The sequence below is a fragment of the Pelodiscus sinensis genome, chromosome 28 (genome assembly GCF_049634645.1).
Source record: "Pelodiscus sinensis isolate JC-2024 chromosome 28, ASM4963464v1, whole genome shotgun sequence".
Taxonomy (NCBI): Eukaryota; Metazoa; Chordata; order Testudines; family Trionychidae; genus Pelodiscus; species Pelodiscus sinensis.
Window position 1 is genome coordinate 14954249 of NC_134738.1, and position 27862 is coordinate 14982110.

General features: G+C 62.2%; 1 protein-coding gene across 3 annotated transcripts in view; it reads left to right on the plus strand.

The window, feature by feature from the left end:
* The first annotated feature begins 1777 nt into the window (after positions 1 to 1777).
* Positions 1778 to 27862, plus strand: part of ADGRA2 (adhesion G protein-coupled receptor A2) — a 69804-nt gene continuing 43719 nt past the window's right edge. For 2 of the 3 annotated variants that reach the window (XM_075910870.1, XM_075910871.1), the window contains exons 1-2: positions 16754 to 16875; positions 26864 to 26935. In XM_075910870.1, coding sequence (XP_075766985.1) covers positions 16769 to 16875; positions 26864 to 26935 — 179 coding nt within the window. In that variant the 5' untranslated portion in view covers positions 16754 to 16768. Of the gene's footprint in view, positions 2238 to 16753; positions 16876 to 26863; positions 26936 to 27862 lie in introns of those variants that run through there. The other variant, XM_075910872.1, reaches the window with a different exon arrangement.

Below are 27862 nucleotides of genomic sequence, written 5' to 3' on the forward strand. Positions count from 1 at the left end.
CTTTGAGCCTTCATGGCGAAACCTTAAAAGCAGATTATGGGCACTGGGCCTACACTGGTATCTCCGTCCGCATGCAGGCCCTGCTCCACGGCCTGCTTCTCGAGGGGCCATGGAGCCAGCCGCCTCTCCCAGCACGTGGGTGTGTAACTAGACCCCAGCCCTGACGTGGGACAAGCAGGGCAAGGTACCAGCTGGATAAGGCGGGGTGGGAAGCCAGGCAGGAGGGGGTGGGGGTGGCTGCCTTCTGGGACTTGGGGCTGTGGCTGGCAGATGCCCCAGGATGGTGAAATAGCCAACCAAGGGAGATTGCCTGAATCTTTGGTGCCACCTTCACACTCCAGCCTCAGTGGCAACTCAACCCACACCTGGCCCCAGAAGGCTGCACCAGCACCGATTTGTGGCCTATTGGCTCAACTCTTGTGTCTCCCTGGGAGATGGGTGGGCTTCAAGAACGGCCACACGGGGTCAGACCAAAGGTCCATTCAGCCCAGTGTCCTGTCTGCCCACAGTGGCCAATGCCAGGTGCCCCAGAGGGAGTGAACAAAACAGGGAATCATCAAGTGATCCCTCCCATCACCCATTCTCAGCTTCTGGCAAACAGAGACTCGGGACACCCTTCCTGCCCAGCCTGGCTAATCAGTATTGATGGACCGAACCTCCAGGAATTTATCTAGTTCTTTTTTGAACCCTGTTCAAGTCCTGGTCTTCCCCACATCCTCTGGCAGGGAGTTCCACAGGTTGACTGCGCGCTGCGTGAAGAAAAACGTCCAATGTGTGGCCAGAGATTTAAACCCTGGCCCTTCAGGTTCAAAGTCTGATGCTCATCCCCTGCCCTGCCAAGAGGTGGGTTCTGTGGTTTCCTGTCTCTAATCGTAGCCTCCATCAAATGCTCCAGGATGGACAAGCTGCCCGGGCCCAGTGGTGGCTCAGAGTCTGAGCCCTCCCCAGATTTTGCAAATGCAGATGCAGGAGGCCCCCTCCCAAGGAAAACTTGTCCTGGTCCCAGCTGGGAGCCAGGCCCAGCAGCCATGGCCTGGGAAGCAGGAGGCCACCTGTGCCCACTCCTGGCTTGGGACTCGGAGCTGGGGCAGGGCTGCGTCCTCCAGGAGCTCAGCACAAGGTGTGGGGGGGGGGGAAGGGCCCCTGTGCCCCCCTACGGAGCCTCCCTCCAGAAGCACTGGCCGGGACTTGGGGGTAAGAGTCCAGGAGGCCGGGCGCCATGGCTAAGTGGGTGCAAGGAGCCTGGAGATTGGGAAGGAGGCGGGGGGGGGCACTGGTGCGGACGGGGGATGCCTGAACCCCAGGGGTTTGGAGCAGGCAGGCTGGGTGCCAAGAGGGAGGCTGCGTTGGAGAGGAGGTCAGGTGCCCCGGGGGGAGGCCGCCTGCCCTAAGCCGGTCAGAGGGGAGGCTGGGCGCCCCGAGCGAGGCGCGGGAGGCTGGGCTCCAAGGGGGAGTGTAGGGGTTCGGGGAGAGCGCGGGGCTCGGACCCAGTGGCTGGGGAGCTGGTGCACAAGGGGGAGCTTATGAGTCCCAGCGGGCTGGAGGGGAAGCTGGGTGCCCCAGGGGAGCTCAGGGGGCAGGAGAGGACGTCGGGGGGTGCCCGGGGGGAGCTGGCGTGGAGGCCGGAGTTGGCCCCGAGGGGAGCGCGCGGGACTCGGGGAGCTGGCGGAGCTCGGCGGCTCCTGTGCGGGGGAGTCGGAGGCAGGAGCGGGGAGGCGCTAGGGCCCCGCAGCCGGGCCTGGCTGAGCAGGGGAGGGACCCGGGCGGCAGGCGCCGCAGAGCCGCTAGGTCCCGTCCCGAGCGCAGCGGCCGGACCCGTCCCCGCTGCCGGCCCGGCGCGCCCGAGATGCCGCGGGGCGCAGCGGCGCGGGGCAGGGGGGAGCCGCGGGGCGCGGCCGGGGCGTGAGGCCGGCGAGCCCGGGGAGGAGCCGGGTCCCTGCATGGCTGCGCCCGGCCCCCGGCTCTAGGGCGCCCGCTGCGCCCGGACCCTCCGTGCGCCCCAGCCCCGACGCGCCCGGCAGGATGCGCTGGGCGGCCGGGCTGCTCTGCCTGGCCGCCTGGCTGGGCGCGGGGGGAGCCCGCAGCTGCCCCGCGCAGCCCCCCGGCTGCAAGTGCGCGGGGGAGCGGCCCAAGGGGCTGGGCCCGCCCGGCGCGGCCCGCAGGAGGCTGGTCTGCAGTAGCCAGGAGCTCCGGGAGCCGCCCGACCCGCGCCTGGTGCCCAACGCCACCGTCACCCTGTGAGTAGCGAGCGCCCGCTCCCCAGCGCCCCTGCCAGCCGCGCACCCGGAGCGAGCCGCCTCTGCCTCCCCATCCCGCCCCGCAGCGCGCACCCTGGGTCCCCTGCGCACCCGGAACGACCCCCCCACACGCAGCGTGCCCCCTTCTCTGCCTGCCTCCTAATGCCTCCCGTGGGTCCCCTGCCGGTTCCCTGCGCTCCCAGGATGACCCCCCCACACACACACCCAGCGTCCCCGCCCTCTGCCAACCCCCCAGCGCCCACCACGTCCCTGACAGCTACCGGTCGCTCCTGCCTGCCCTTGCACCCGCAGCGCCCCCTCTGCCCCAGAGCCCCTGCCCCGATTCCCCCTGCCTGCCCCTTACACACCCAGACCGACTGGCCCCCAGGGTCCCCGCCCCTCCCCGTGTGGGAACTCCGCAACCTGAGCCCGAGGGGACGGCGTGGAACGTCGGCTGTGTGTGGAGGGCTGTACGGCGGCGCCCCTTCCAAGCCACATAACGAGGGGCCAGGCCCTGCCTGGAGGAGGGAGCGGGCTGGGCGTCCAGGTGTGTGACTGGGAAGACCTGGCGGACTGCTTGCCGGAGTGGCTAGGAGCCCTGCCATGGCCCTCCTTGCCAGGCTGCAGGGGAGCCTGCCCACAGAGGCCTTGTCCACCCCAGATTCCTTGCTCAGAATCTCCCTCCCAGCAGTTCGGCTCAGGGTGACCGTGGGAGCTGGTGCTCTCTGCGTTCTGCTGCCTTGAGGTCTGGGTGCTCCCCTAGGGGCAGCGTGCACCAGTGGGGAGCGCATATTCGAGCAGCCAGGGCCCGGGCGGCCGTACCTCGCCCAGCTGGGACATGTCACATGGCGCCATGGAGGGAGGCCAGAAAATGGTCCAGCAGTGACTCTGGCTTCCGCTGTGTTTTGGTTCTTCCGAGCTCTCGGTGCCCACGCTGTGCCCCATCTCGTAGCCTGGGCTCAGGCCAGTAGCGCCACTGACTTTATTGCGTCCAGTTCTGGGGGCCCTATTCCAGGAAGGACGTGGACGCATTGGAGAGGGGCCAGCGGAGGGCGACCAAAATGCTGAGGGGGCTGGAGCACATGACCTACGAGGAGAGGCCGAGGGATTTGGGTTTGTTTAGTCTGCAGAAGAGCAGAGCGAGGGGGGATTTGAGAGCAGCCTGCAACTCCCCGAAGGGGGGTTCCAGAGAGGATGGAGAGAGGCTGTTCTCAGCGCTGGCGGAACAGGAGCAATGGGCTCAAGTTGCAGTGGGGGAGGGCTAGATTGGATATTAGGAAAAGCTAGGAAAGGGGGGAAGCTAGGGAGGGGCAGAATCTCCATCCTTAGAGGTTTTTAAGACCGGGCTTGACCAAGCCCTGTCTGGGCTGATTGAGTCGGGGTTGGTCCTGCTTTGGGCAGGGGGCTGGACTTGATGACTCCTGAGGGCTCTTTCTGTCATTCTGTGCACCCCTGGCCAGAATCAGCCTGAGCCCTGTTCCTACCAGGTCAGCGTTAAGAAGAATGAAAGTGGCTAACAAGGCGAGGCCTCTTTCTGGCCCCATTTGAGAGCCCACTGAAAGCCAGTGGAAAGAGGCTGGTTGATTTCAGCAGGCCTTGAATCCTGCTGGGTCTTGTTTCCTGTGTACTCTATTGGCAAAGTTCCTCAGGCCTACTTGGCCTGAAAATCAGAGAAATCAGTTTCACTTTGGTTTACCGTCAATTTCATTTCCACGGTTTCCTTTGGCAATCTCTGGCGCTTTACACAGAGAGCTTTTGTTTGAAAACAACGGTTTCTCCTGGAAATCATAACAGCGCGCATGTTTCTTAAAATAACTCCCTCCCCCCACCTCAGTCTGATTTTGGCAGCGTAAAGTTGGGATATTTCTAAAAGTTTCACTGTCTTTTCATCGCAGCGCTTGGTTTTTGGTGTGTTTTGTAAGCACACAAGAGGTCTCATAGTTGAAACGTTTCTTCAAAGTCCTTGGAACCTCCACGCCATCGTTCAAGGCAATGCTAATGATACTTTACGCTCATCCTGCCGAGGTTTTTGCGCATGCTTAGCCATACGTGCAGGAAGCAGGGTTCACCCGGACTGCCCACTGGGACTGGGATGTTAAGCATGTGTGTGAATCCTGCAAAGACTTAGGCCTGTGCTCCATTTTACACATTGTGACTTGTCTTACTGGAATCCCAGAGACTGCGGGTGTAAAGTCAAGCGTGTGGAGAAGTGTTTGTAGGTCAGGACGTGTTTTCCATGCTCCAGCACACAGGCGGGGGTGGGGGGAAGCAATTTTTTAAAAGCCGAGCAATGTTCTTGTTCTGGGTGTTAACTCTGGTTCGGATTTACTCTTGGATCCCGTTTATTTCGGAGCTGCTAGTAGTTAGTGGCATGGTGCGTGTTGGGTGGTTTTGATTCCAAAAGAAGGGACTTTGTTTTTAAAGCCGTGACGTGTTCATGCAGTGGCTGATTGGCTTGTTCAAGTGCAGAGGAAGTGGGGTCACGGTGTCCTTGTGCCTGACACGTTTGGGGTTCTGTTCACTAACGTACCTTGATTCCCCCCGGCCCTGGTTTAGCCTGTGTGCTAGAACAGCAGCCCTCTCGGCTAAGATTGTCGAAAGTGAGCAGTGATTTCGTGTGCCTGGCTTGTATCGCTTTGAAACCGTCTGCTTCTCAGAGGGTGGGTGCACAGTGCTTTGTGAAAATCACGAGTCCCAGCAAAATCAAACGTACAGATTCTCTAGTCCTGTTGGATAGTCGTGGCTTGTGTGTGTGCGTGCGTGCGCACACACAGTTGAGCATGTAGATATAGAGAGAATATAACCTATTTTGGCAACATGAAAAATCTTCCCACAAAGATGCCACTCAAGATGTCTCTCTGCTAATACAACAGTAATTAGTCACAAAATGATAAAACTAGTGAATTCCATACGTAATCGTGATACCCAGCCTCTCTCCTTTAGATACGACCGCATAGAACGGAGGAATTCCGTTAAGAGACCTCGGATCACTGTTCTCACTGCCCAGAGAAAACCCCTGTGTCTTTTTTTCAGTTGACATCCCTGCCTCTTCCAAATGGGCACTGGGGCCCTGATTCACAAGCGTGTGTTCCGATGTGCTGGTGAACTGGGGCGTGGCTCGGCGGCTCCGGGGCTTGCCCAGCTGCTGCTGAAATGCTGTCGAGGGGACGAACCCAACGGCTCTGAGCGGCGGGGCCTGGGAGTACAGGAGGGGCGCGGTGCAGTCGCCTCTCACCGATTTCACGTGGCTCGGTATTGCTAATCTTCAGGGCTGTGGCTCTTGCAGGAAGAAGCTCATTTGCTGCTCGAGTCTTACCTCAGCAGCTGGCGATGCAAAGTCGCAACCCTGCTTGGGCACGCAGTGAGGGTTCGCGGGGCACCACTCCAACCTGACGTGAAACCGACAGGCAGAAAGCTACAGATACTTGGTGACCCCAGACGTCGGTGTCCAGCACTCGCTGTGATTTAGTCTAAACCTTTTCCAGATGGAAGAATCAAATGCAAAGTGCTTCACTTAGGAAGGAACAATCAGTTTCACACACACAGAATGGGAAGCGACTGTCTAGGAAGGAGTACGGCAGAAAGGGATCTAGGGGCGATAGTGGACCACAAGCTGAATATGAGTCAGCAGTGTGATGCTGTTGCAAAGAAAGCAAACATGATTCTGGGCTGCATTAACAGGTGTGTTGTGAGCAAGACACGAGGAGTCATTCTCCCGCTCTACTCTGCGCTGGTTAGGCCTCAGTTGGAGTATTGTGTCCAGTTCTGGGCACCACATTTCAAGAAAGATGTGGAGAAACTGGAGAGGGTCCAGAGAAGAGCAACGAGAATGATTAAAGGTCTAGAGAACATGACCTGTGAAGGAGGCTGAAAGAATTGGGCTTGTTTAGTTTGGAAAAGAGAAGATTGAGGGGGGGACATGAGAGCCGTTTTCAGGTATCTAAAACGGTGTCACAAGGAGGAGGGAGAAAACTTGTTCATCTTGGCCTCTGAGGATAGAACAAGAAGCAATGGGCTTAAAGTGCAGCAAGGGAGGTTGAGGTTGGACATTAGGAAAAAGTTCCTACCTGTCAGGGAGGTTAAACACTGGAATAAATTGCCCAGGGAGGTTGTGGAATCCCCATCTCTGGAGATATTTAAGAGTAGGTTAGATAAATGTCTACCAGGGATGGTCTAGACAGTATTTGGTCCTGCCGTGAGGGCAGGGGACTGGACTTGATGACTCTTGAGGTCCCTTCCAGTCCTAGTATTCTATGATTCTAGGAAAACCAGAGGCTGCTTGTGGATGAGCAGCCTCTATAGAGCCCACTGAATTTCAAGGACTTGGCTGTCCCTCGGGTTCAATGCGGCAAAGCCGCAATGAGCTCTCGAGAATCGCTGGGTGCTCTGTTTGGTCCAGGTCCCTGGACGTGCTGTTTTATTCCCTCTAGATGCACCTACCCTGCTCTCTTCCCTGCAGCACGTGAACAGTTTCTGGTCCCGCACTAACCACATGGCGCGCGTCTCTTTTCTGCTGAAAACATAGTTGCCCTTCCAACCCCCTGAGAAGGATCTGCTGGGGGAACGCTTATGGGCCAAGCTCTCCAGTAACTCTCCAGGAGAGAGTCTTTAGATGAAGTGGGGAAGCAGCAGATTTGCCTGGGGACATGGCCGGGTGTAGTTTGTCTAGAATAGCAAGGACACTTGGGCTCTAATTCGGGTCTGGCCAGAATCCAGCCCTAGTTCTGGCTTGTTTCTGTGTCCGTGGGAGTGCTTTCTGCCAGACCCTGATGTCACCAGCACGGCACGGGGGGGCACGGGCCCTGGGTGAGGCGCTACGTGCTACAACCCACGGAGCACGCTCCCTGACCCACCACGCCTACCCGGGGAGGCTGGAGGAGACCAGAAAGTGGGAGCTGCAGCCGGGGCAGGCAGGACACACGCCTGTTCCAGCCAGAGGGTGGCTGGCTAGGGTCTTAGAGCCCCCCCTTGTTTGCATTGGGAGTGTCTCCTCTTTTTTTCTCTCTTTCAAACGGCAAGGTGGGGTGTGATGGCTTCAGAGTCTCCGCACTTGCGGCTGTTTAGGCTCTGTCTACACTGCAGAGTTTTTTGCACAAAAACTCACAGCGCGTCCACGCTACAAGCGCATTTTTGCACAAGAAAAAGTGCAGTAGATCGTCAGAAGACGGGGCTTTTTGCGCAAGAGTTAGTTCTCTTTCTACGAAGATTAAGACTTTGTGTGCAAGAGCTCTTGTGCAAAAAGACGTGTGTGGATGGACAACGGGTTTCTTGTGCGAGAAACCCCTATGGGAAAAGCACAGGTGCTCTAATGGCCATTCTGTGAATGGCCATCAGCGCTGTCTGGCACAAGCGGCCGCACTCTTGCGCAGGAACTTTGGACAGAAGATCACTTCTGCAAAAAGTTCTTGCGCAAGAAACCTGCAGTGTAGACGTGGCCTATTCACCCCTCGGTGGGACGCCTCGCTGGTAACACAGTTCTCCCCGCCACAGGGCAGACAGGAGGAGGGGCAGCCAAGACCCCGTGCACCCGAGACCCTGGGTTCGTGTGACTGTGTCCAGGGTTCTGGTCACACGGAGCCTCCGTTCGAGTTGCAGGGTTGCCCGAGCTCCCCGATCTAGGCGCCTGCGCTGCTTGGGGGTCTTTCCTTAGCAGCGTGGATGAGAGGCCCGGACTCCGTGTTCTCCGGCGTGGCTGCTCCTCTGGGGAAACCTCCTGAATAGAGGCAGCGCCGCTCGTTTTCACTCCCCCCACGGGGACCAGGCCTTGGCAGAGGGAGGGGGGCCCAGCCGGGGACATGCCAGCTCACAGTGACCGACAGAAATCAACTCCTGGGGGTGGAGAGTCCCTGGCGAAGGAGGAACCTGGTGGGCAGAGACCCCTGGGGCGTCCTGCCGGGGTCTGTCTGCTCTGCCGTTCGGCTGCAGTCCTCGCCTTGGGCCCGGGAGGCTCCCGCACACGGCTCTGGCTTGATCCTGCAAGGGGCCTGGCGCCCGCCCGTCCCATCGAAGGCCGTGCAAGCCGAAGTTGCTCAGCCTCTTGGACGGTCAAGCCTTGAATAGCCCCCGCGGCCTTCGCACGGCATTCTGCGTGTCTTGGCTCCCGCCTCTTGCCAAAGCAGTACCGTCACCTGGAGCCAATTTCGAAGGAAATGGAACAGCTGCAGGTAGGGGGTGTTGCTGGCTCCGGTGAGGCCTGTTCTGCTTTGTTATTGCGGAAAAAAATCCAGAGCAATTTCTTCAGCATGCAGCTCTTAGAAACCGGCCTCCGCCTGCGCTGTTCTCTCGCACCCGCGGCACGAGCCCAGGGCAGGCACGCTCGCGTGCGGGGGAAGTGTGCAAAGGGGGAGGGGTGTTCAGGCCGCGAATATCCTCGTGCAGCCTGGACAGAAGTTGCTAGTTTGCACTCGCCTGTGACTGTCTCTCCCCCGCCCTCGTGCACAGGCCTGTACTGGCGCCCACGGCCGTGTGGGTCAGCGTCTGAGCCTTTCCGTGTGTGGGCACTTGTACAGCTACTCTGGCCTGGGTGGCGCACAGAGCCGCTATCCACACCAGCCCTTCGGATTAGTAATGGAAGAAGCGGGGAAGCGCTGGGATGGGTTCCCTAGGGCGGGGGTGGAGTCTCCATCCCCAGAGGTGTTTAAATCCCGGCTTGACAAAGCCCCGGCTGGGCTGATTGCTTTGGGCAGGGGCTGCCTCCCGAGGTCTCTGCCTGCCCCGGGACTCTGTGAAACACACCAGGCTCGCCAGACTGTTTTCTCTTTCCTTAGAGACAAGGGGCTTCATCCCCCCTCCGGTCACTTCTTTAAAAGGCCCAAGTGACGGGTTTCCCAGCACTTCTCTAGGGAAACGGCTCGTCTGCTCGGCAGAGTCCAGGCCTGCGTTCCTGCTGCAAACGTCGGCCCCTTTGGAAATCGAAATCTGGTTTCCCAATTGGGCTCCTGTGCTCTAGCTTCCAGGCCGGGGGGCCCCGGGAACCCGTCTCTCCCTGCACTTTGAGGTGCATGGGAATGAAGATGCATTGAAAGACTTTGGGAGCGCGCTGATTCCTGCGCCCTCAGCGCTCGACCTCTGCCCCAGGCCTGAGCAACCGGACTTGAGGCTGGTACTTGTCTCCAGCGCTGGGCGTCTCACGGCCCCTCTGTAGCCGCCGTTCCTGGCGTGAATGCTGCTGCTGTGTTATGAGTCCAGCGCACCCCCCTTCCTTGGGGCTCTGGCCCGGCATCGCCCCACTGGGGGGAGAGCGACACAGATCTGCCGCTCGGGCCCACTTTTGAAGGGCGCCCGAAGGTGCAGCCAGGTGCCGGGACCCTTTCAGCCGGGTATTAACAAGGTTTTAATTCCTGCCCCCTCTGCCTGACCTTTGTGCTAATAGCCTAATGGAAAAAGCACGGAGCCCTTAACGAGGCCCAGACAGCCAACCCTGCTGCCACACACGCAAACCGCTTCCAGATGTGGAATTCGCAGGCAGGCCTCGTTTCTGCGCACGGCGTGATTGCACCGAAATTACAGCTTGTCTGGGGGAATATAGGGTTTCGCCTTATGACCAATTTCCAGTTCTACTTGAACTCCCCTTGCTGAGTCCTGCTGAGCCCGGGCCTGGCAGCTGGCTTCTTTCTGGAACCCCTTTCGGCCACTTACTTGTTATTTATTGGGCTGCTGCTGTGGCAGCTTCCTCCCCCACACCCCCGCTTTTTCTTATCTCCGAGGCAGAGGGACCCTGGCGCGTCTCGCTGTGATTTAGCCGGGCTGGCGAGGGAACGGGCCGGAGGAGATGGGGCGGAGCAGCCCAAAGTTGTTAGGCACCTTGGGCGGGGAGGTGAAAATGTAAAGCTCCATTCACGTGATGTTTAACCAGTTAACTTCCGGGAGAAATTATAAGAACTGGGACCGTTGATCTTAGGGAAGAGATGACTAAGGGGGATATGATGGAGGAGTGACGGGCATGGAGAAACTAAGCAGGGAAGTTACATCGGTGCGCATTATACTCGAGATTTTATGGTATTTAACATAGAACATAAGAACGGCCGGACTGGGTCAGACCAAAGGTCCATCTAGCCCAGTATCCTGTCTGCTGACAGTGGCCAGCACCAGGTGCCCTAGAGGGGGTGGACCAAAGACAATGATCAAGCGATTTGTCTCGTGCCATCCGTCTCCAGCCTCTGACAGACAGAGGCCAGGGACACCAATTCTATCCCCTGGCTAATAGCCTTTTATGGACCTAACCTCCATGATATTATCTAGCTTCTCTTTAAACTCTGTTATAGTCCTTCACAGCCTCCTCTGGCAAGGAGTTCCACAGGTTGACTATGGAACTACTTACCCCTTTATCTAGCACAAGACCAGTGCAATAAGGACCATTGCAAAGTGCTGCACTTAGGAAGGAACAAGCCGTGTCACACACACAGAATGGGCAGCGACTGCCTAGGAAGGAGTCCTGCAGAAAGGGATCTACGGGTCCACAAGCTAAATGTGAGTCCACAGTGACACAGTTGTAAAAAAGCAAACGTGCTTCTGGGCGGCATCCTCAGGAGTGTGGTGAGCCAGACACGAGGAGTCCTTCCTCGGCTCCACTCTGCTGATTAGACCGCAGCTGGCGGAGTGTGTCCAGTGCTGGGCACCACATTTCAGGAAAGAAGAGGAGAAATTGGAGAGGGTCCAGAGAAGAGCGACGAGAATGATGAAAGGTCGAGAGAACAGGAGCGAGGAGGGACGACTGAAGGAATTGGGCTGGTTTAGTTTGGAAAGGGGAAGACGGAGAGGGGAGAAGACAGCAGCTTTCAATACCTAAAAGGGTGTCCACAGGAGGCGGGAGACTCTGGGCTCCAGGGACGACTGGTCTGTTCTTATGTTCTCGCCTGGTGTGATCTTAGCCTCTCTCTGCCTCAGTTTCCGCTCCGGAGAATGGGGAACCCAGCACCGCCCTCCCTTCCGGGGGTGTTGTTAGGATTCGTACCTTGTGGGGCAAGAGAGCTCTGAGGGCTTCACAAAGGCCGGGCAGTGTTTCTGTCCCTGTCCTGCCCATGGGGAGGGGAAGTGACTCACCCAAGGCCCCGGAGTAGGTCAGTGGCAGAGCTGGGAATTACCAAGTGCCCAGTGGAAAAGTCCCTTCTCACCCTAGCAGCGGCTCTCTCCTGGCCTGGAGGCGGTGGGGAAAGGAGTTCTACTTGGAGCCACGTTGGCTGAAAGCAGCTGCTTTTCCTGCCCCCCGACGTTGCTTAGAAACTCCCCTCCCCCGCCCCAGCGGCTGCACCCGGGCTGTGCCGAATCCACCCCGAAAGGCTCAGCTGCACCCGGCCTCCGAGCCATCCCGCCAGGAGCTTCTGGGGACAGCTGCGGAGGGCAGCTGGCTCGGCCAGGGCCCCCCCGCCCCGTCCTGGCTCCGCTCTGAAATGGGAGCTGGCAGCTGGTGCTGTGGGCGCCAGGTTTGGGTGGCCAAGCGGAGGGGCTCCCTGCGTCATGCCGAGCACCTGCTGCCCCCAGCCCATGGCGGGGGAGGGGGGTCCCTCGCCAAGCCAGATGCCTCAGGCAGCCCTTCCCCGCCGTCCTCTCCGGGCGTCTCCGCAGGCGGCCCTCGGCCCGACGCGCTCTCAGCCGGGGATCCCTGCCGCAGCTCCGCTCCCCCGAGCCGGGAGGTGGTTTGCTTGGTGAGGGGGCAGGCAGCCACGCAGGACGGCCTGGCCGTGGCGAGGGCTGGAGCCACCGAAGGGCTGACAGACAGACAGACAGACGTGTGTGACTTTCACTCCTTCCTGAACACCCCGCTCAGCACCCAGGGCCTGGCTGTTGGCTGGGAACCAGCAGCAGGTGTTAGGTTGGGACGGCGGGTGCTCTAGCAGGGGGAGGCGTTGCCTTCCCAAGAGCCAGGCCCCCCAGGGTGCCTGCTGTAGGTGATCTGGGGGCGGAGTGCCTGCCCTCCCCATCAGAAAACGAGGAAGCACGGCTCTTGCACGAGAGGGGTTTTTTGCACGAAAAGACGCCGTGCGCACAGGGCTGCTTTTGCGCAAAAGGGAGAGGAAGAGGAAATGTAAATGAGGGCGCGACCTATGCAAATGAGCACGCCGGTGGCTCTTCCGCAGGAGGCTTGTACCGACGGAGCCCTGGTGCGGGTGCTGTCCCAGGCAGGCCGTGGCGCTTAGCCCACGTGCGGCGAGAGGTAAGAACAAGGGAGCTCCGCAGCCTGAGCTGAGAGCCGGCTGGCTTTATAGCTCGAGCTGTAGGGACTCCGAAGGTCCCAGGTTCAAATCCCCCAGTGGCCGTTCCACAATGAGGGGAGCATCCACGCACCCCCTTTGCCAGCGCGGGGGCACTTTGCCAGGGTCATGTTCCTGATCCAGCTGTGGCACGGCGCTTCCTGCAGGGGGTGCTGGGGGTGGGGGCTCAGAGTCCCTAGCATGGTGAGAGCGCCAAGGCGTGCTCGCCCCCACTGCTCCCTGCGCCTCGCCGTGGTGTAAACTCTCCTGCCCTCCAGGTGCATAAACGGAGCCTGATGGGGTGTGTGGAGGAGACTGTCCGGGCCCCCTGCCCCAGTGTTGCGGCGTTCACCGGAGGCGTGAGCAGCCGCCCAGGGTGCCTTGCCCCGAACCTGGTGTAACCTAACGTGCCTGCCACTTGGGCACAGCTGGCTCACCTTTCCCTTAGCAGGCGGCACGAAAATACCTGGGCGCCCCCCTCCCCATCCCTGGTCCTCGCTGGGCTGCAGTGGGCGTCTCCAAGGTCGTATTTTCCTCCCAGGTGCGCACAGGAGGGTTAGGACAGGGCCTGGCGAGGGTCTGATTGACACGTGGGCCGGGGGAGGAGGCAGGCAGGCCTTGGGGGTGCAGCGAGGGCCGATCATGGAGTCAGGGGCCTTCGCGTCGCCGTTCACCACGGGCTGCTGGCGAGGGAGGGGCAAGAGCCCCGGATCCAGGCTGATCTGCCCATGAGCCCCGTCTCACACAGCCTGTGGCGGGAGAAGAACCCAGCAGCCCGGACTCGGGATACTTGGCGCGAGTCCCGGCTTCCTGGCCCGGTGCATGAAGCGGATCCCCCGTGCTGGGCTCGCGTGATTCGGTGACTCTGCGGAAAGCCCCGGCTCCGGGAGTCAGGTGATGGCGTGAGACGCTCGGCCTCGCGCACATGGGCCCCGGAAGGAGAAGGGGTCTCCTGGAGGCAAAGGAGACCTGACGTGAATTGCGCTAAGCAAACCTCCCGGGTGCGGAGCCAAGCTCCTGATTGTTTTGGCAGCACTGAGCGCGCAGCCGCCTGCCAAGCCCCTGCCGGGGCAGAGAGCCGCCCCTCCCTTCCCGCTCGGGGTCTGATGTGCCGCGGAGGTCTCGCCGCCCGCACCGGGCTGGCTGCTTCACACACTCGCTGGGATGTATTTTTCCTGTTTGAACAAAAGCGAAGGCTGGAACAATAACGGTCAGGCCTGCTTGGCCGTGAGCCCCGGCAACGCCCTGGGCACCTGAGCGTGTGAAAACCCGGGGGGAGCCGGCTGGGAGGTAAGGGCCCCGACACGGCCGGGAGATTGCGCGCCGGCCTCCAGGGAAGCTGCACCCCAGGGGGCCGGGAGTGGGGTGCAGAGGTTTTCCGGCGTTTGAGCTGAAACCCCAGGGAGCTGGGGCCGCTAAGATGGATTTAGTGGCTTTGTGTCCATTTCACACCGTAGCCTGCGGTTGGCAGCAGAGAGGGCTCCCCTCTGGCCCACCAGCAGAGATCACCCAGCCCTGTCGGGGTTACGCCTACGGGGGGTACTGCTGCTGCTCCCTGTGGCTTGTAATCTAGCACCTTCCCCCACTGTTCCCAGTAAGCTGAGTGCTTGGGCAGCCGCCCAGAAGAGATTCAGGTGCTGCCCAGCAGATTAGCAGAGTGCCCACAGCTGGCAGCGTGTGCGTGTCTGGGTGGTGCGCATCTGCACATGCCTCGGTGCGCAGGACAAAATTTATTCTGCAATTGGATGGAGAAAAATGAGAAGGCGCATTGCCTTCCGCCCGCATGAAATCCCCCTTTCAGACAGGCTGGTGCAAACCAATGAGTTCTCCCCTTCCCCCTCTCCCGGGGCCTGTAACGTATCCGCTCCGGGGCCATGTGCTTTAAATTAATGCACTTAGAAAGCAAAGCATAAATCTCCCCCTCCATTGGGCTGCCTTGGCCTCTCTGCTGCACGTCTCCAGCCGCCGCACTCTGACCGAGGGGGCTAGTGCCGCGCCACGTCCTTTTTCGGTGGGGTCCGGAGGAAGTTTATTGTTCTAGCCGGCCTGTTTCTGGAGCCGTTGTTTATCCAAGCGAATTCCAGCGCGCTTGAGAAAACAGCCTTGTTTTTTTCACTTTTGGCTCCTCTTCTGAGATTAAAAACCCCAGCCCGCGCCAATCCCCCACGTTGCCGCTCTGCTGCAGGACTCGGCACCCCGCGATCCCGCGCCATTAATGTCAAACCGCTGGACGCTCCGGGAGAGGCCGCGCGGCGGGTTTTTGACAGCCCCAAACATGCTTCACGCTGGGGGCCCCCAGGGTGGGACAGAAGCCGCGAGTTTCCGGGCTCGAAGGGGTCCCCGAGGGCCGGAGCGGCTGTGTCCGTGGCTCCTGGCTGGGGCTCTCCAGGGTGGTGCTGTTTGTCCGGTCCTTGCCCGCTGGGCTGCCGCCAGTTACTTCCATTTGACTCGGTGCTTTAATTCCTAATCCCCGCATTGTCCACAGAGACTTTTCCAGCCCTCGCTCAATTAGCCGGGGAAAGCGCCGGGTGTGGCTGCAGCGTGACCCCCCGGGCGGGGGGGAAGAGGGGCGTGAGGAGCTCCGCTTTGTTGTGCACGTGGGGTTTCTAGGGATTCGTGAGATTGCCGCGGGCCCAGCTGAGGTCTAGCCCCATTGGGCCAGGCACTGGACACACGTGTAGTCAGTTCCTGCCCTGAAGAGTGGACTCTCTGAATGGACAAGACTGATGCAGGGTGGGAGGGGAAACTGAGGCACCGAGAGGCCGAGCCTTGCCTGCGGTCGCACAGCAGATGAGTGGCTGAGCTGGGGACAGAGCCCTGATCTCCGGACACCCGGCCCCCTGCCCAGTGGGTCTGTACTGCCTCTCGTGAGAGCGGGAGCGTTGGCTTTTCAGGTGCCTCCCTTGGGCGCTGCGGGGTCTGCAGGTGTCCAAGGGTTCATATTTTCGGCCCCTTCTGAGCAAAGCGGCCTGGTCTTTTGCCCGCAGGAGACTCGAGAGCAAACGTTTGGAACAGGCCTGGCAAGGGACTCTCGGGGGTTAACGTTCGGGTCGGGGGCGTCCCTCCTGCGCTCCCTGCTCTGAGGATCCCCAGCGCATCCCGAGCCAAAGCAGGGCCCTGCTCCGGAGAACGACCGCGCCGCTTTCAGGGGCTGCCGGCCGGGAGGAGAAGGGCTCCAGGACAGCCTGGCCGGGAGAGGGGGCGAGGGGACCTGGGAGGCCGGTGGCTGGTCCCAGCCCCCACACAGCTCCCCCTAAGACCCTTCCCCCTCCTGCTCTTTGCTTCATTACAGAGCCAAGCCGCGGGGGGAGGGGGGCAGGAAAAGGGGAGTCCTAAGTAAACACGCTCCAGAAAGAGCCGATAACAGGAAGCGGCCGGGAGAGGGGAGGCAGGAGCGCAGTAAAGGGAGGCCCTGCGGCCACGCACAGAGCCTGGTTTCATTTTTCATCCCCGCTGAGTTGTGTAGCGAGCGGGCTGGCCTGGGACCCTCCCCCCACCCGCCCCCGGGCCCGCCAGGGACTCAGGGGAGAGCGCACCCCACGGGGCAGCCCCGCCCTGCGCGTCCCCAAGTGCCGACTCTACGCCCGCTGCGGTCCCCGCTCTCCTGTGAGCTAATGCCCATGGCAGGCCTCCCTTGTCCGTGGGGGGCAGGAGGGGCCCAGCCGGCCTTACCCCTAAGCCTACGGGCCCTGGACACATCCTGAAGGAGGAGAGCGACAGGGGCCAGCTGGGTTTTTCGTTTCCACTGCACTGGAGTGGAGGCACGGATCTCTTAGGGGGTTGGGCAGGGCTGGGGCAGTGTGGCAAAGGCAGGTCCGGGGCTTACGGCCCTGGGCGAGACTCAGGAGATCGGGGTGCCGCTCCCGGCTCTGCCACCGACTCCCCTCGGCACCGCGGGCAAGTTCCTTCGGGTGGAATTTTCACCATGAGTTAGGAGCCGGCTGCCCCACGGGAAGATCTGCCCCCAGGCGGCCCACCCAGTGTCCCCCGGGCCTCCATCTGCGCCGTGCGGTGGCACCCGGGGGCTTTCTCTGGCCTGGGCCGTGCAGCCCTGAAATCCATCCCGTGGCGCGCACCAGCGGCTGTGCTGCCAGGCCGCCTTGTGAAGCCGCCGTCGCCCCTGCCAGAGCCAGCAGCCCTGTGGGGAGAGATTCCCATTGTGTCAGTGGAATGGAATCCCCCCGGCCACACACCCCCGGGGGGGCTTGGCCCGGAGGCCCAGCAGGCCGCATGCCGAGGGGGGCACCACCCCCTCCGCACAAGAGATGCATCCCAGCTGGGCCTGGAGAGGGAGGCAGGGGCCTGGCAGGCCGTGACTCAGCTCCCAGCCGCCATGGGCGGATGGAGGCTGCCGAGGGCCCGTACGAGCCGCGCGGGTGCGTGACACGGACAGAGCGCGCCGAGCAGCCGGCACTGCCGGGGACCGTCCCTGAGACCGGGGGCCAGCGGTGAGAGCACCGTGGGGCCAGCTGGCCTGGCTTGGGTCTGCCCTCGCGCCGCGGGAACGGGGAGCACGGCGCGTCCCGTCCTGCGCTCAGTGGGCAGGGCAGCACCTCTCGGCTGGATCCCCCGCTTCGGGATTGGGCCTGTGCTCGGCTTCAGCGAGTGAGCCCCTCGGGGCTCTTCGGGGGTGACGGGGACTGTCCCCTCGGACAGGCGGGGGGGCCCTGCTCTGTGTGCGGTTTCCGTGGCCTACGCGGGGCGGGGACGGAGGGATGGGCCTGGGACTCGCATCCTGTCGACACTCCGGGTAGTTTCTTAGAGGCCTGTCGTGCTCTGCCTGGTGGCCGGTTACCCCCGTCGGTTCAGGGACCGGGTGCCACGCAGAGCCGCTTCGGAAGGGGGCCACAGCCAGCGAGAGGAAGGGGTCTCCTGCGATGGCCGGGGCCATGACTCCTCCCCCCCCCCCCCCCCCGTTGCTTCGTGGGAAAGGGACGAGGATTCTCCCCCGCCCACAGGGCTCTCGTCTTCCACCCGCCACGTGCACCGCAGCTTGGTTTTGGCGCCTAGAAGGGAGTATCGTCTGGTGCCGGGGGGGCCACGTGCGGCCCATCGGGGCTCCGAGCGTGGCCTGCGGCACGTCTGGAAGGCGAGGGAAGGAACCTCGGCTGGGCTGGGATGGCACGGGGGGAGCCTGGGCCTTCTCTGCGGGCTGGTGAGCAGCCCTGGGTGGCTGGGCCCGTTCCCCAGTGGGGCCGTGTGCCCCCCCCCCCCCCCCCGGGACGTACCGTTCCCGCCAGCGCTGCGATCCTGTCTCTGTGGGCAGCCCCGGGGAGAGAGCCTCAGACACTGAGCCCCCTGCCCCCCACGGGTGCAGAGGGACAGAGGGGTCTTGCTCTGCCGCTCCCTATGGCAGCGAGGGCCCCTGTCTCCAGACCGCCGGGTGATGCTTACGAGTTAATCAGCCCCCGGGAGCAGCCCAGCCATGGAGGGGCAGAGCCACCGTGCCGCAGGCTGCCCCACGGGGCCGGGGCCTTCTGCAGCCAGGCTGCGCCCCCACCCACAGGCCCCACTTAATAGGTTACCGTAACGTCTAACCACTTCAGAAACGGGATTTTCCATCCTGCTCTGAGCTGGGCTCTCTTGCGGCACAGGAGGGAGGAGGAGGCTGCACCTGCTTCCTAGTGCAGAATGAGGAGGCCGATGTGGCGTCATTTGGGACAAGGGGACTGTTGGGGGGAGGAGCAGGGGGAGAGAGGAGTGTGGCTTAGTGGTTAGAGCAGAAGACTGGTGGCTATGGCTCCTGGGATTTTCCCCAGTGAGGGGTGAGGGAAGGATGTGTGGCCTAATGGTGTGGTCTGATGGCGTGCCGCGCCTCGCTGATGGCAGTCAAGACTGGCGGGTTCTGTTACACGTTGGCGTATGCGGCTCTGGGCAATGCCCGTCCCCTTCCTGCCTCGGTTTCCCCATCTGCCAAACAGGGTCCCCTCGCTCTGCGTCAGCAAGGCAGAATGAAGCAGTCGCTGTGCAGAAGGGGAGATGCCGCCGTGCCCCGCAGGTCGAAAGGGGGCACCGAGGGTTCATTGCATGGGCTGCGCTTGGCGCCGGAGTCTTTGAAGCCTCAGGGAAAGGCGTTCCAGCTCCTGCCTCCGTTCCTCTCTGCCCCCGCAGCCTTCCAGCTGCCCCTTTGCCCCCGCCAGCCGGGTATCTCCCCTCTCGGGCTCCGGGAGCTGGGGCGTCTCTATGGCAACAGAGAGCACTGCAAGGCCCCTCTCGGTCAAGGCCGGATCAAGATGGGGACGTAAAATCCCGTCGAATCGGTTCACTGGTTCGAGGTGACGTCTCACCGGTTCACGCGCAAACAGGGAGGCGGGAGCGTCCCCCGCCCACGCGTGGCAGGCTGCTCCGGCCCGGCCAGGCCGCCGGTTAACCATTCCCATCCCTCCAGGCTGTGTCACGTTTAGGAGGCCCTGGGCATTGCCCAGAACAGTGTGTGATTCAAACGGAGAGGACAGTGACAACAGAAAGAATCCGGTTTATTTGCATCTGCCCCGGGCGCGAGAGGAGGATGCCGCTGTTTGGTTCACTGCACTTCGAAGCCCCGTTGCCGGTAGAGCCCGGTAGCCTGGGAGAGTTTCCCCCTTGGCTGGGTGGGCTGGTGCCTGGCACCGGGACCTGGGGACCCCGGCGGAGTCCGCCCTGGAGAGCTCCTCACGAAACAGTCGCAACGCTCCCCTGCCGGAGACGAGAACCGGGCCCTGGAAATGGGGCTTTTGCATGTTCTCTGCCAGGCTCCAGGAGGCACAGCCGGCTCCCGGGCTAGCCCTGCCTTCCCTGCAGCGGGTGTAGCCGTGGCCTGGGCTTGCCACGTAAGACCCCCGTGATCACTGGCGGGCAACCCCGCCGAGGTGCCTGAGCAGAAACCCCTTGGCTGGAAGAGAGGGGGTGCCTGGCAGGGTCTCTGAGCTTTGGGGCATGCGCCCCTCCCCCCCGGATCTGCAGCAGCTGGAGTTTGTTAAGCATCAGGACATGCTGCCAAGTTCATTTTTTCTCCCACTCTCCTATGGGGGCAGGGTGGGAGCAGGCGGGGGAGGGGGGTTCCCCGGGGAGATGGGCGGTGGTTTGATTTGATCTTGGGACCTGTCTGTGCGCTGGGCCAGGCCCCCCCTCACCTTGGCCCGGCCAAGCTCCAGAAATAGACCCGTGAACCTTTCCCAAGGCCAGGCAGGATCATACTCCCGGGACGGACAGGGGCGCCCTCTCCGTGCGAGTTAGCGCGTCTGCTCTAGACCCGACGGCAGCAGCGTCGCCCTTCCGGGTGGTGTAGACGTGACCCATGAGGCGTGAACACAAACTGCCAGGAGGCGCCTGTTGCAGCGGTGGGTGCAGGAGAGCCGCGTGCCCATTGCAGGTTGAACCTCGCCAGTCCAGCACCCTGGGGATCCGACCGGTGCCGAACCAGAGAATTTCCCGGACCACGGGAGATCAGTATTGTCTAGCTTGCTGGACTGCTAGAGGCCAGCGAGGGGTAAATTCGAGCTAAATAACAGAACACGGAGAGCCAGGACTGGGGGCTGTCAACAAACTTTATGGGACCGCGGGAAACTTGGCCACCCCCATGCGAAGCGGACACCCGGCTCACTGAAATCACGCCGGACCACGGATGTTGCCGGATCAGAGAGGTCCCACCTGTAGTGAGTGGTCGGTTTCGAGCCATTCCAAATGGCGATGCCTTTGGCCGAGTGTTGCTGGCTCATCGCTCAGGGCAGGTCGGAGTTTGGCCTTGTAGCTGGGGGCGTCTGGCTGCACAGACGGGCGGGGGCCTCCTCCGGGGGTGAAAGCCGACGGGCCGGCTGCCCGGTTCTTCAGAATCTCGATCCCCAGCCAGGGTGGCTGCCGGCTGCCCCTGGGAAGGGCTGTGGCGTCGGCTGCCGTGGCTCGGCCCAGGGGGCTCGGCTTGCCGGAGCCCAGTACAACCCGAGCGTTTCCTGCCAGTGCAGAGTTCTGCTGCTTGTTTTTGCCGGGGGCCAGTGCAGGGCCGGCGCTGCGGAGGGAGCGGTGCGACGTGGCAGGCCCAGCCTGTGCCGCTTCTCCAGCCTTCGGCTTGTGGAACCAATTTGAAGGCGAGCAGGGCGGCTCGTCATTTCCTCCCGGGATCCCCAGGCTCTGCGGACACAGCGGTGCCGGGGGGGATGGCCCCTCGTTAACACAGGGCCCTGCCCCGCAGCGTGCTCAGGCCAGCCGCTGCCTAATTGTTAGGGGGGAGGAGAGAGCAGGGGCCCCTTCCCTGACCTTCCTGGGGTCTCCTCGACCCCAGGGGCTGCTTGTCCCTCGGCAGAGGGATTTAAATGTGTCCTTAGCTCAGGAGGCCACGGCCGAGGGAGGGAGAGTCAGCCGTACTGTGAGCGCCAAGGGGGCTGCTAAACCGGCCAGGGAGCAGACTCTGGTCCGGGAGGGCGGTAACGTGCGGGTGTGTATCAGCTGGAACTTGTTGTGCAGTCGAATCTCACAGCCCTGACCAGGGCTCGGAGGCTCACTGTGCAAGGTGCTGTACAAACATAGCCCGGAGACGTGCTCCCTCCCCCAGACAGCTTCCACTCTGCTCCTTGGGGAGGGAGACGCTGGGAGCAGCAAGAGATGGGGCCAAGCACCAGGTAAGAGGGAGACAGTTGGGGCTGGTTTAGCGGAGTCGTCAGGGCACACGTGTCAGAACAGCCTCACGGGATCAGGCAGACGGTCGGTCCAGCCTCGTCTCGTCTGGCCGTGGCTGCAGCTGGTGCCTCAGCGGGAAGGAACAAAACGGGGTAATTCTCCGACAGTCCGTTCCCCTGTCACCCCCTCCTGATTTCCTGCTGTCAGAGGCTTAGGGACACCCGGAGCAGGGGGTTGTGTCCCTCTGGTGAACAGCCGCTGATGGACTTGTCCTCCAGGAACTTAGCTTATTCTTTTCTGGCCTGCACCACATCCCGTGGCAACCAGTGCCACGGGCTGACTCTTGAGTGAATCCCAGTGTCCTCTGGTTTGTTTTCAACCTGCGCTTTGTCACTGGGCGACCTGGGTCCTCGCGTTACGCGGAGGAGTAGATCACGCTTCCCTGGTCGCTTTCTCTCCCCCATTCTTGGCGTTCCGGCTTGTTCCTGGCGTCCTGGCCTTGGCGGTGGGACTTGCCGCCTGGGACGGAGATGGTTTGCGATGGCGCGCGCCCAAACACAGTGAGCGGAGAGTCGCCTGGTCGCTGGGAGTTGGCGGGAGCTGGCTGCTTCCTCCAGGCTCTGTTCTCGTCACGCTGTAGGAGCCGGCTCCTGCCAGGGACTCTGATGCCCCAGTGGAGACAACGTGCCGTTGTTACAGTCGCTTGCCGAGATTTCCCATCGGTCGGGATGGAGTCCAAGTTCCTTCATCTCTCCCATTCACGTGGCTTTATAGCAAAGTCTGGGGTGGCCTGTTGTTTTTGTTCCCTCTGACAGCTCCTCGTAGAGCAAGCTTTCGGGAGCGCGTCCGTCGGGCTCTCGGGAGCGCGTCCGTCGGGCTCTCGGGAGCGCGTCCGTCGGGCTCTCGGGAGCGCGTCCGTCGGGCTCTCGGGAGCGCGTCCGTCGGGCTTTCGGGAGCGCGTCCGTCGGGCTCTCGGGAGCGCGTCCGTCGGGCTCTCGGGAGCGCGTCCGTCGGGCTCTCGGGAGCGCGTCCGTCGGGCTCTCGGGAGCGCGTCCGTCGGGCTCTCGGGAGCGCGTCCGTCGGGCTTTCGGGAGCGCGTCCGTCGGGCTCTCGGGAGCGCGTCCGTCGGGCTCTCGGGAGCGCGTCCGTCGGGCTCTCGGGAGCGCGTCCGTCGGGCTCTCGGGAGCGCGTCCGTCGGGCTCTCGGGAGCGCGTCCCTCTAACCTACTGGGACCCCTCTTAAAAGCCAAAGAGTCCCAGTCTTTTTAATCTCTCCTCCCGTGGAAGCTGGTTGGTCGTTTCTGTTGCCCTTCTCTGGTCCTTTTCCGATTCTCCTAAAGCTTTGTTGAGACAGGGCAACCGGCGCTGCAGGCGAGGTTTGGGCGTACCATGGATTTCTGTAGTGCAGTATGTTACTTACTATTCTCTGTTCCCGGGGTGGGTAAATACCGGCCCGAGGGCTGGATCCAATCCACCAGGGTAGCTCCTGGCGGGACCCCACTGCTGTATTTCCCTGCAGGTGCAGGCGATCACATTTCTATTGGCCGTGGATCGCTGTTCCTGGCCAACGGAAGCTGCAGGAAGCGGTGTCCTGGTCCGCACCGCTTTCCGCTGCTTCTGTTGGCTGGGAATGGTGATCTGCGGCCAACGGGAGCTGCGATTGCCGGTACCTGCAGCCACGCAGGGAAATCCAGCGGCAGGGGCTAATCCTGGCGAACCGTCGCCGTGTTATTGCCCACCCCGATCTATTCCTTTCCTGGTGGCTCCTAATATTCTAGGAGCTTGTTCAGCTGCCTTGGCACTTGGAGTGGCTGTTTTCCAAGAACGCTCCACAGTGATCCCAAGATCTTCCTTGAGCGGTGACGGTTAATTCAGACCCCCTCGTTTTGCGTGTGGGGTTGGCATCGGCTTGTCCAACTGGCCGCTTTGTTGCCCAGTCACCCGCTTTTGTGAGATCCTTTGGGAACTCTTCCCAGCTTTGCCCTCACCTGTCCTGAGGCATTTTATAGTGTCTGCAGGTCTTGCCTCGCTGCTTCCCCCCCTTTGCAGATGATGATCTGGCGGGGAGGCGGGAATCATTTTGATTGTGCTCCACGGAATCAAACTGTAAATACTGGGAACCCCTTCGAGCCAGGGCGAGCTGCAGCGCAGCCCCCCGCCCCGAGTTCCAGGAGCATCTCCTCTGTGAAAGCTGATCGTTCCTAGCCTTTGCTCCCTGCCTTCCAGCCAGTTCCCGATCCAAGAGAGGTCGTTCCCTCGTCTCCCATGATTGCCGACTTTTGACCCCCTCAAGGGCCTTCTGAAAGTCCAAGCGCACTGTATCTGCTAGATCCCTCTTGTCCACGTATCGGGTGACCCCCTCTCGCTTTCAGGAGTGTGCAAACCCCTGTATGAAATATTCCCCCGGATGTTTGTTAAGAAGCCTTCCTGGGCAGACAATGGATTGGGGGGGTGAAGAGTGGGGCCGGAGCGGCCTTGCCAGTTCCCGACAAACCCCGGCCTATAAAAGGGGTGGTGAAACCCAAACAAAATCTGGAGCCCTCTGCATCCGTGCTGGGTTTTCTTAGGAGGAACTAACGGAGTCCGTGCCTGGGTCTCTGCCTCCGGCACACACACAGCAGCCATTCAGCCAAGCTGGAGAAACAGCCTTTATATAAACAGCCCCAACTTCAAACATCAATAAAATCCTTTTTCCTGCCCTGCCTTCCCAGCCCCGCTGGTAACCGAACCTCTCCAGAGAGCTTTCTCCAGCCGCCATGCGGCATTCTGGCTTGTAAAGGCCGTGTGCTCCCGCGCACACAGGGAAGGACGTTGTGCCGGTGGCTGGCTTTCCTTTGTGCATGGTGCAAACTCTCCAGGCCTGTTTCTGATTGTACGTCCAAGCCGGATGTGTCTGCCGGGCCTTTGGGAACACAGGGTCTGGGCCGGCACCAGATGCTTCTGCGGAAGAAACCCGGCAGCCTTGCTGATGGGAGAACCCGTCTCTGCAGAAGCGTCCTCCCCGCCCTCGTTAGTGAGATCAGTGCATGGCCTGCAGCAGGAGGTTTTGGTCGCCCTTCCCAGATTCCTGGGTTTGTTGAATACTCCTCCTTGTTGCGCTGGCCCTTCTGTTTGCCGTATTCCGAAGCCTCTTAAATTCTCGGCCTCGGTGGCGTCTTGTGGCAGTGAGTTCCGCAGGATCGCTCTCTGCCTTGCGGCGGAGTACTCCTTGTCTCACACTTACGAGGGCTGTGCCGTTGGCCGCCTCTCCTTCCCGTGTTATAAGGCGCAGTGAAGAGGTGTTCCCGGGTTGCTTTCTTTCCGTGAGCATCTCCCTGCCACCTGTGTTCCCTCCCCCTGCCCCCCCGCCCCCCACAGCACTGCCTAAATAAGGCTTCCTTTTAGCTCCACTTAGCGGCTTCCCCTCATCTGTCCGGCAGGAGCAGCCCTTTTCTGTGTGTCACACGGAGACCCACGATGCTTTACAAGCAGTAAGTGAGCTCCGGGGGAGTGTCTCGGGGGGGGGGGGGGGCCTGCCTGCCTCGCCACATTAAACGTGGCCCCAGGCGAGCGTCCTCTCCCGGTTTGCAGAGGGACAAACCGAGGCACCGTGTGGTGAAGTGACCTGCCCGGAACACGTAATGAGTGTGTGGCGGAGCCTGGAATAGGCTGCCGCAGCCTTATCGCCCCCACGGGAGAGCCCAGGGTGGGCAGGTCCCGGTTCGGGGCCTGGTTCTACATTGGGGCGTGCTGCTGGGGGGCAGGGCGGCCAGGAGGGGGGGACCCACTGAAAGCAGGGAACCCCGGGAAAACACCTCGGTTTCCTCTCCCCAGCCCCGGGATGCGCGAAGGGGAGGGGGTTACCCCAGCAACAGGCGCGTAGCCGGGAGTAGGCCTGAGTGGGCCGTGCGCCTCCCCCCCTCCCCCCCCCAGCCAGGGAGCAAGATCGGAGCAGGGGGCTTCTCCGGCTTCTCCTGGCGAGTTTTCTGGGGTGCGGGACTGGGGCCTGCTCCCCTCCTGTCCCTCCCCCCGTTGTTCCCCCCAGGGGGGCCCTTCTGGCTGCGGCACTGGACAAGGGAGGGTGTTTCTAGCCACTGCCCTTATCCCCCCCCCCCCCCCCCCCCCAGCAGTACCGACAGGGCCTGCCACCGCCCTCTAGCAGGGCTTTTCCTAAACGGCTAATTGCCCCCCCCCGCTAGCTTGTGGGGGCCGCCCGCATTTCCCCAGCTCAGCCTCCCTCCCCAGCGGCACTGGGACAGTTGCAGGAGTGGGGGTGCAGCGTTGCGCCCCCCCAATTACCCCGTCTGTGCCCCTCCCCGCCTCCGGGGCTGGCTTTCCCACACTTCTCTCTCCCCCTGCCCTGCGGAACAGGGAGCTGCCCCTTTAGCAAAGCCCCAGGCCTGTTTCGCTCCCTCCCTGGGGGCTGGGGCCGAGCTGTTCCTCCAGCCTCTGCGCCAGGCCCCTCCGAAACGCCCCTGCCGAGGGGCTCCTGCTGCTTCCCCTGGAGAGGCCTCCGAGCGGTGCCCGGGCTCGCCACGCGGCCGGCATGCGGGGTGGGAATCCGGCCCCTCCCGGGGCTCTCGAAAGCCCTTGGCGGGAAAGGCCCGGGAGCCTGGCGCAGCTCGCGCGGGGAGGCCGTGCCGGCGGCAGGGAAAAGCGCAGAGGCTGCCTGGGGGCCCGGTTGGCAAAGGGCTAATTGCTGCCAAAGAGCTTTAATGAGCTGCCAGCTGAATGGCTGGGTGCGCCTTTGTGCTGGCCGGCTTCCGCGCCGCAGCCCGGCCGGACGAGGGCCCCTTCGTGGCCAGCGAAACTGCTGCCTTTGGGCTGAAGAGCCGAGCGGAGGGACCCAGCCGCGGCGGGCGGAGTGGCCCCGGAGGGGTGTGCGCCTTGGGAAGGGCCGGGAGCGCGAGCCAGGCCGGTGGGGAGAGGAACCGGGAAGCGCGGAGTCTGGTTTGGAGTCGCCTGGCAGGAAAGCGCGACGCGTAACCCGCCGGCCGGGGGGTGCTCCTGACCCGGGAGGCGGCTCACGGCCCCTTTCCGTGCGGCTCGCTGGAGCTGGGTTGCACCCAGGCGGGGTGGGGGTGAGGCTCTCCCGGAGCGACGGCACCTCTGGGGTGGCTGTGACCACCGGCTCTGTCCCCAGTCCGGTCCCTGGAGCCAGGGGCGCCCCTCAACCTCAGGGGCCCCCACGCCTCCCCCCATCACCGTCCTCCCGCCTCGCCCAGGTGCAGCTGCTAAGGCCGCCTTCTGTCCTGCCCCAGGGGCACACGGCTCGCCTCATCAGGAGGTGCAGAGCCCAAATCGCTCTTCCTGCCACCTCCTCGGGCTCCCCCCATGGCCTCGCCCCCCCCCCCCCAGCTCGGTCAGGCCCCGGTTGGCTTCGAACCCGGGACCTCTGGAGCTTGGTGCATGAGGCTCCGGATGCGCTAAACGCCCCCGGCCAGTCAGCGAAGGCTGTGGAGCCAGCTTGTGAGTCTCTCTGGAAGTGTCTCAGTCCCACACCCTGCACAACCCTCACCCACCCTGCCCCCCTCAGAGCCCTGCCCGCCCCCTGCCCATCTCGCCCCCCTGCACGCTGGCCCTGTCGCAGGGTTGAGGAGCTGGGGCGTTCCTGCAGACAGCCGCTCCCGGGCCGTCTCGCTTCGTACTGGACCGTGGGGTCCAGGAGGCCAGACCATCGAATGGTCCCTTCCTCGCTACCAGGCCGTGACGTCTCGGCGCGTACCTCGTGGTGTTTCCAGTTCCCCTCCGTCTGGCCGGGGCTAACGGAGCTGCCCCCTCCGGACCACACACCTAGCCCCGGCCGTGGCCGCTTGTTTCACTCCGGTTCAATAACCACCCTCTCCCCTTTCTCTTTCCCCCGCAGGCTTTTGAGTAACAACAAGATCACGGTGCTGAAGAACGGCTCTTTCTTCGGACTGCGCGTTCTGGAAAAGCTGTAAGTGCCCGTCGGCCCATTGCGCGTGCTGCCCGCTCCGGGCTCCTAACGAGGGCGGGAGATGAGTGGCCAAAGCAGAGCAAACATGACAGGGGAGCGGAGGGGGAGGGAGAGGTTTGTGCTGCGGCGGAGGGGGCGGGGGGACGGCGTTGGGGGGGGTGTGGATGGAATTAAACTCCCAGCCCAGTGCCATTTGCCTGTCGTTGTGGTGCTGTACGTGGGGGGAATTGCACGTCTACCTCCCCCACGCTGGCTGACGGGCGCACGGGCGAACAGCTGATGCCTGTCAGGCTGAGTCTTCCTCTCTGTGAACAGGGCTGTATCTCTGACCTCACCGGGTTACCATGGCCTTGTTCGGGCTCTCCGGTCCCTTTGCCCGGGAAGGCCGCGGGGATGAGTGGCGACAGGCAGTTTTCCCTCTAATCAGTTCCGTCCAGGTGCGGAATCAATTTTATGTACGTGAATGTGCACCACCAGTAGAAGCAAACCCCTCGCTGGGGGCGCTGTGCTAATCCGCTGGGCGGCAATGCAATCTCCCCTGAGGGGCAGCACAAGCGCCCGGCTTACAGGGAGCCCTGGCGGCAGGACAGCGTCTTTCCTCCTTAGGTGTCCGGTTAAAGCCCAACCCAACATGAGCTGTGTCTCTGCCACGAGCGAGGAGGGTCTGAGCCCCGTGCCATGCGGGCAGCATTTGCCATGCAGACCCTAGCAGCACAACTGCCCCTCGGCTCGTGGTGTCCCTGTGCCCTCTATGGCAGCGTTTCTTAAACTGTGTTCCACGGCACACCGGTGTGCCACGAGGCAGGCGGAGGTGTGTCGTGGAGAACAGAATTCAAAATGGCCACCCTTAAAGGGGCAGGCAACTTTTTTTTTTTGCTCAATAACTTTTCCCTCAACCTTCTCCTTTCCCCCAACCTTTTTGTTTGT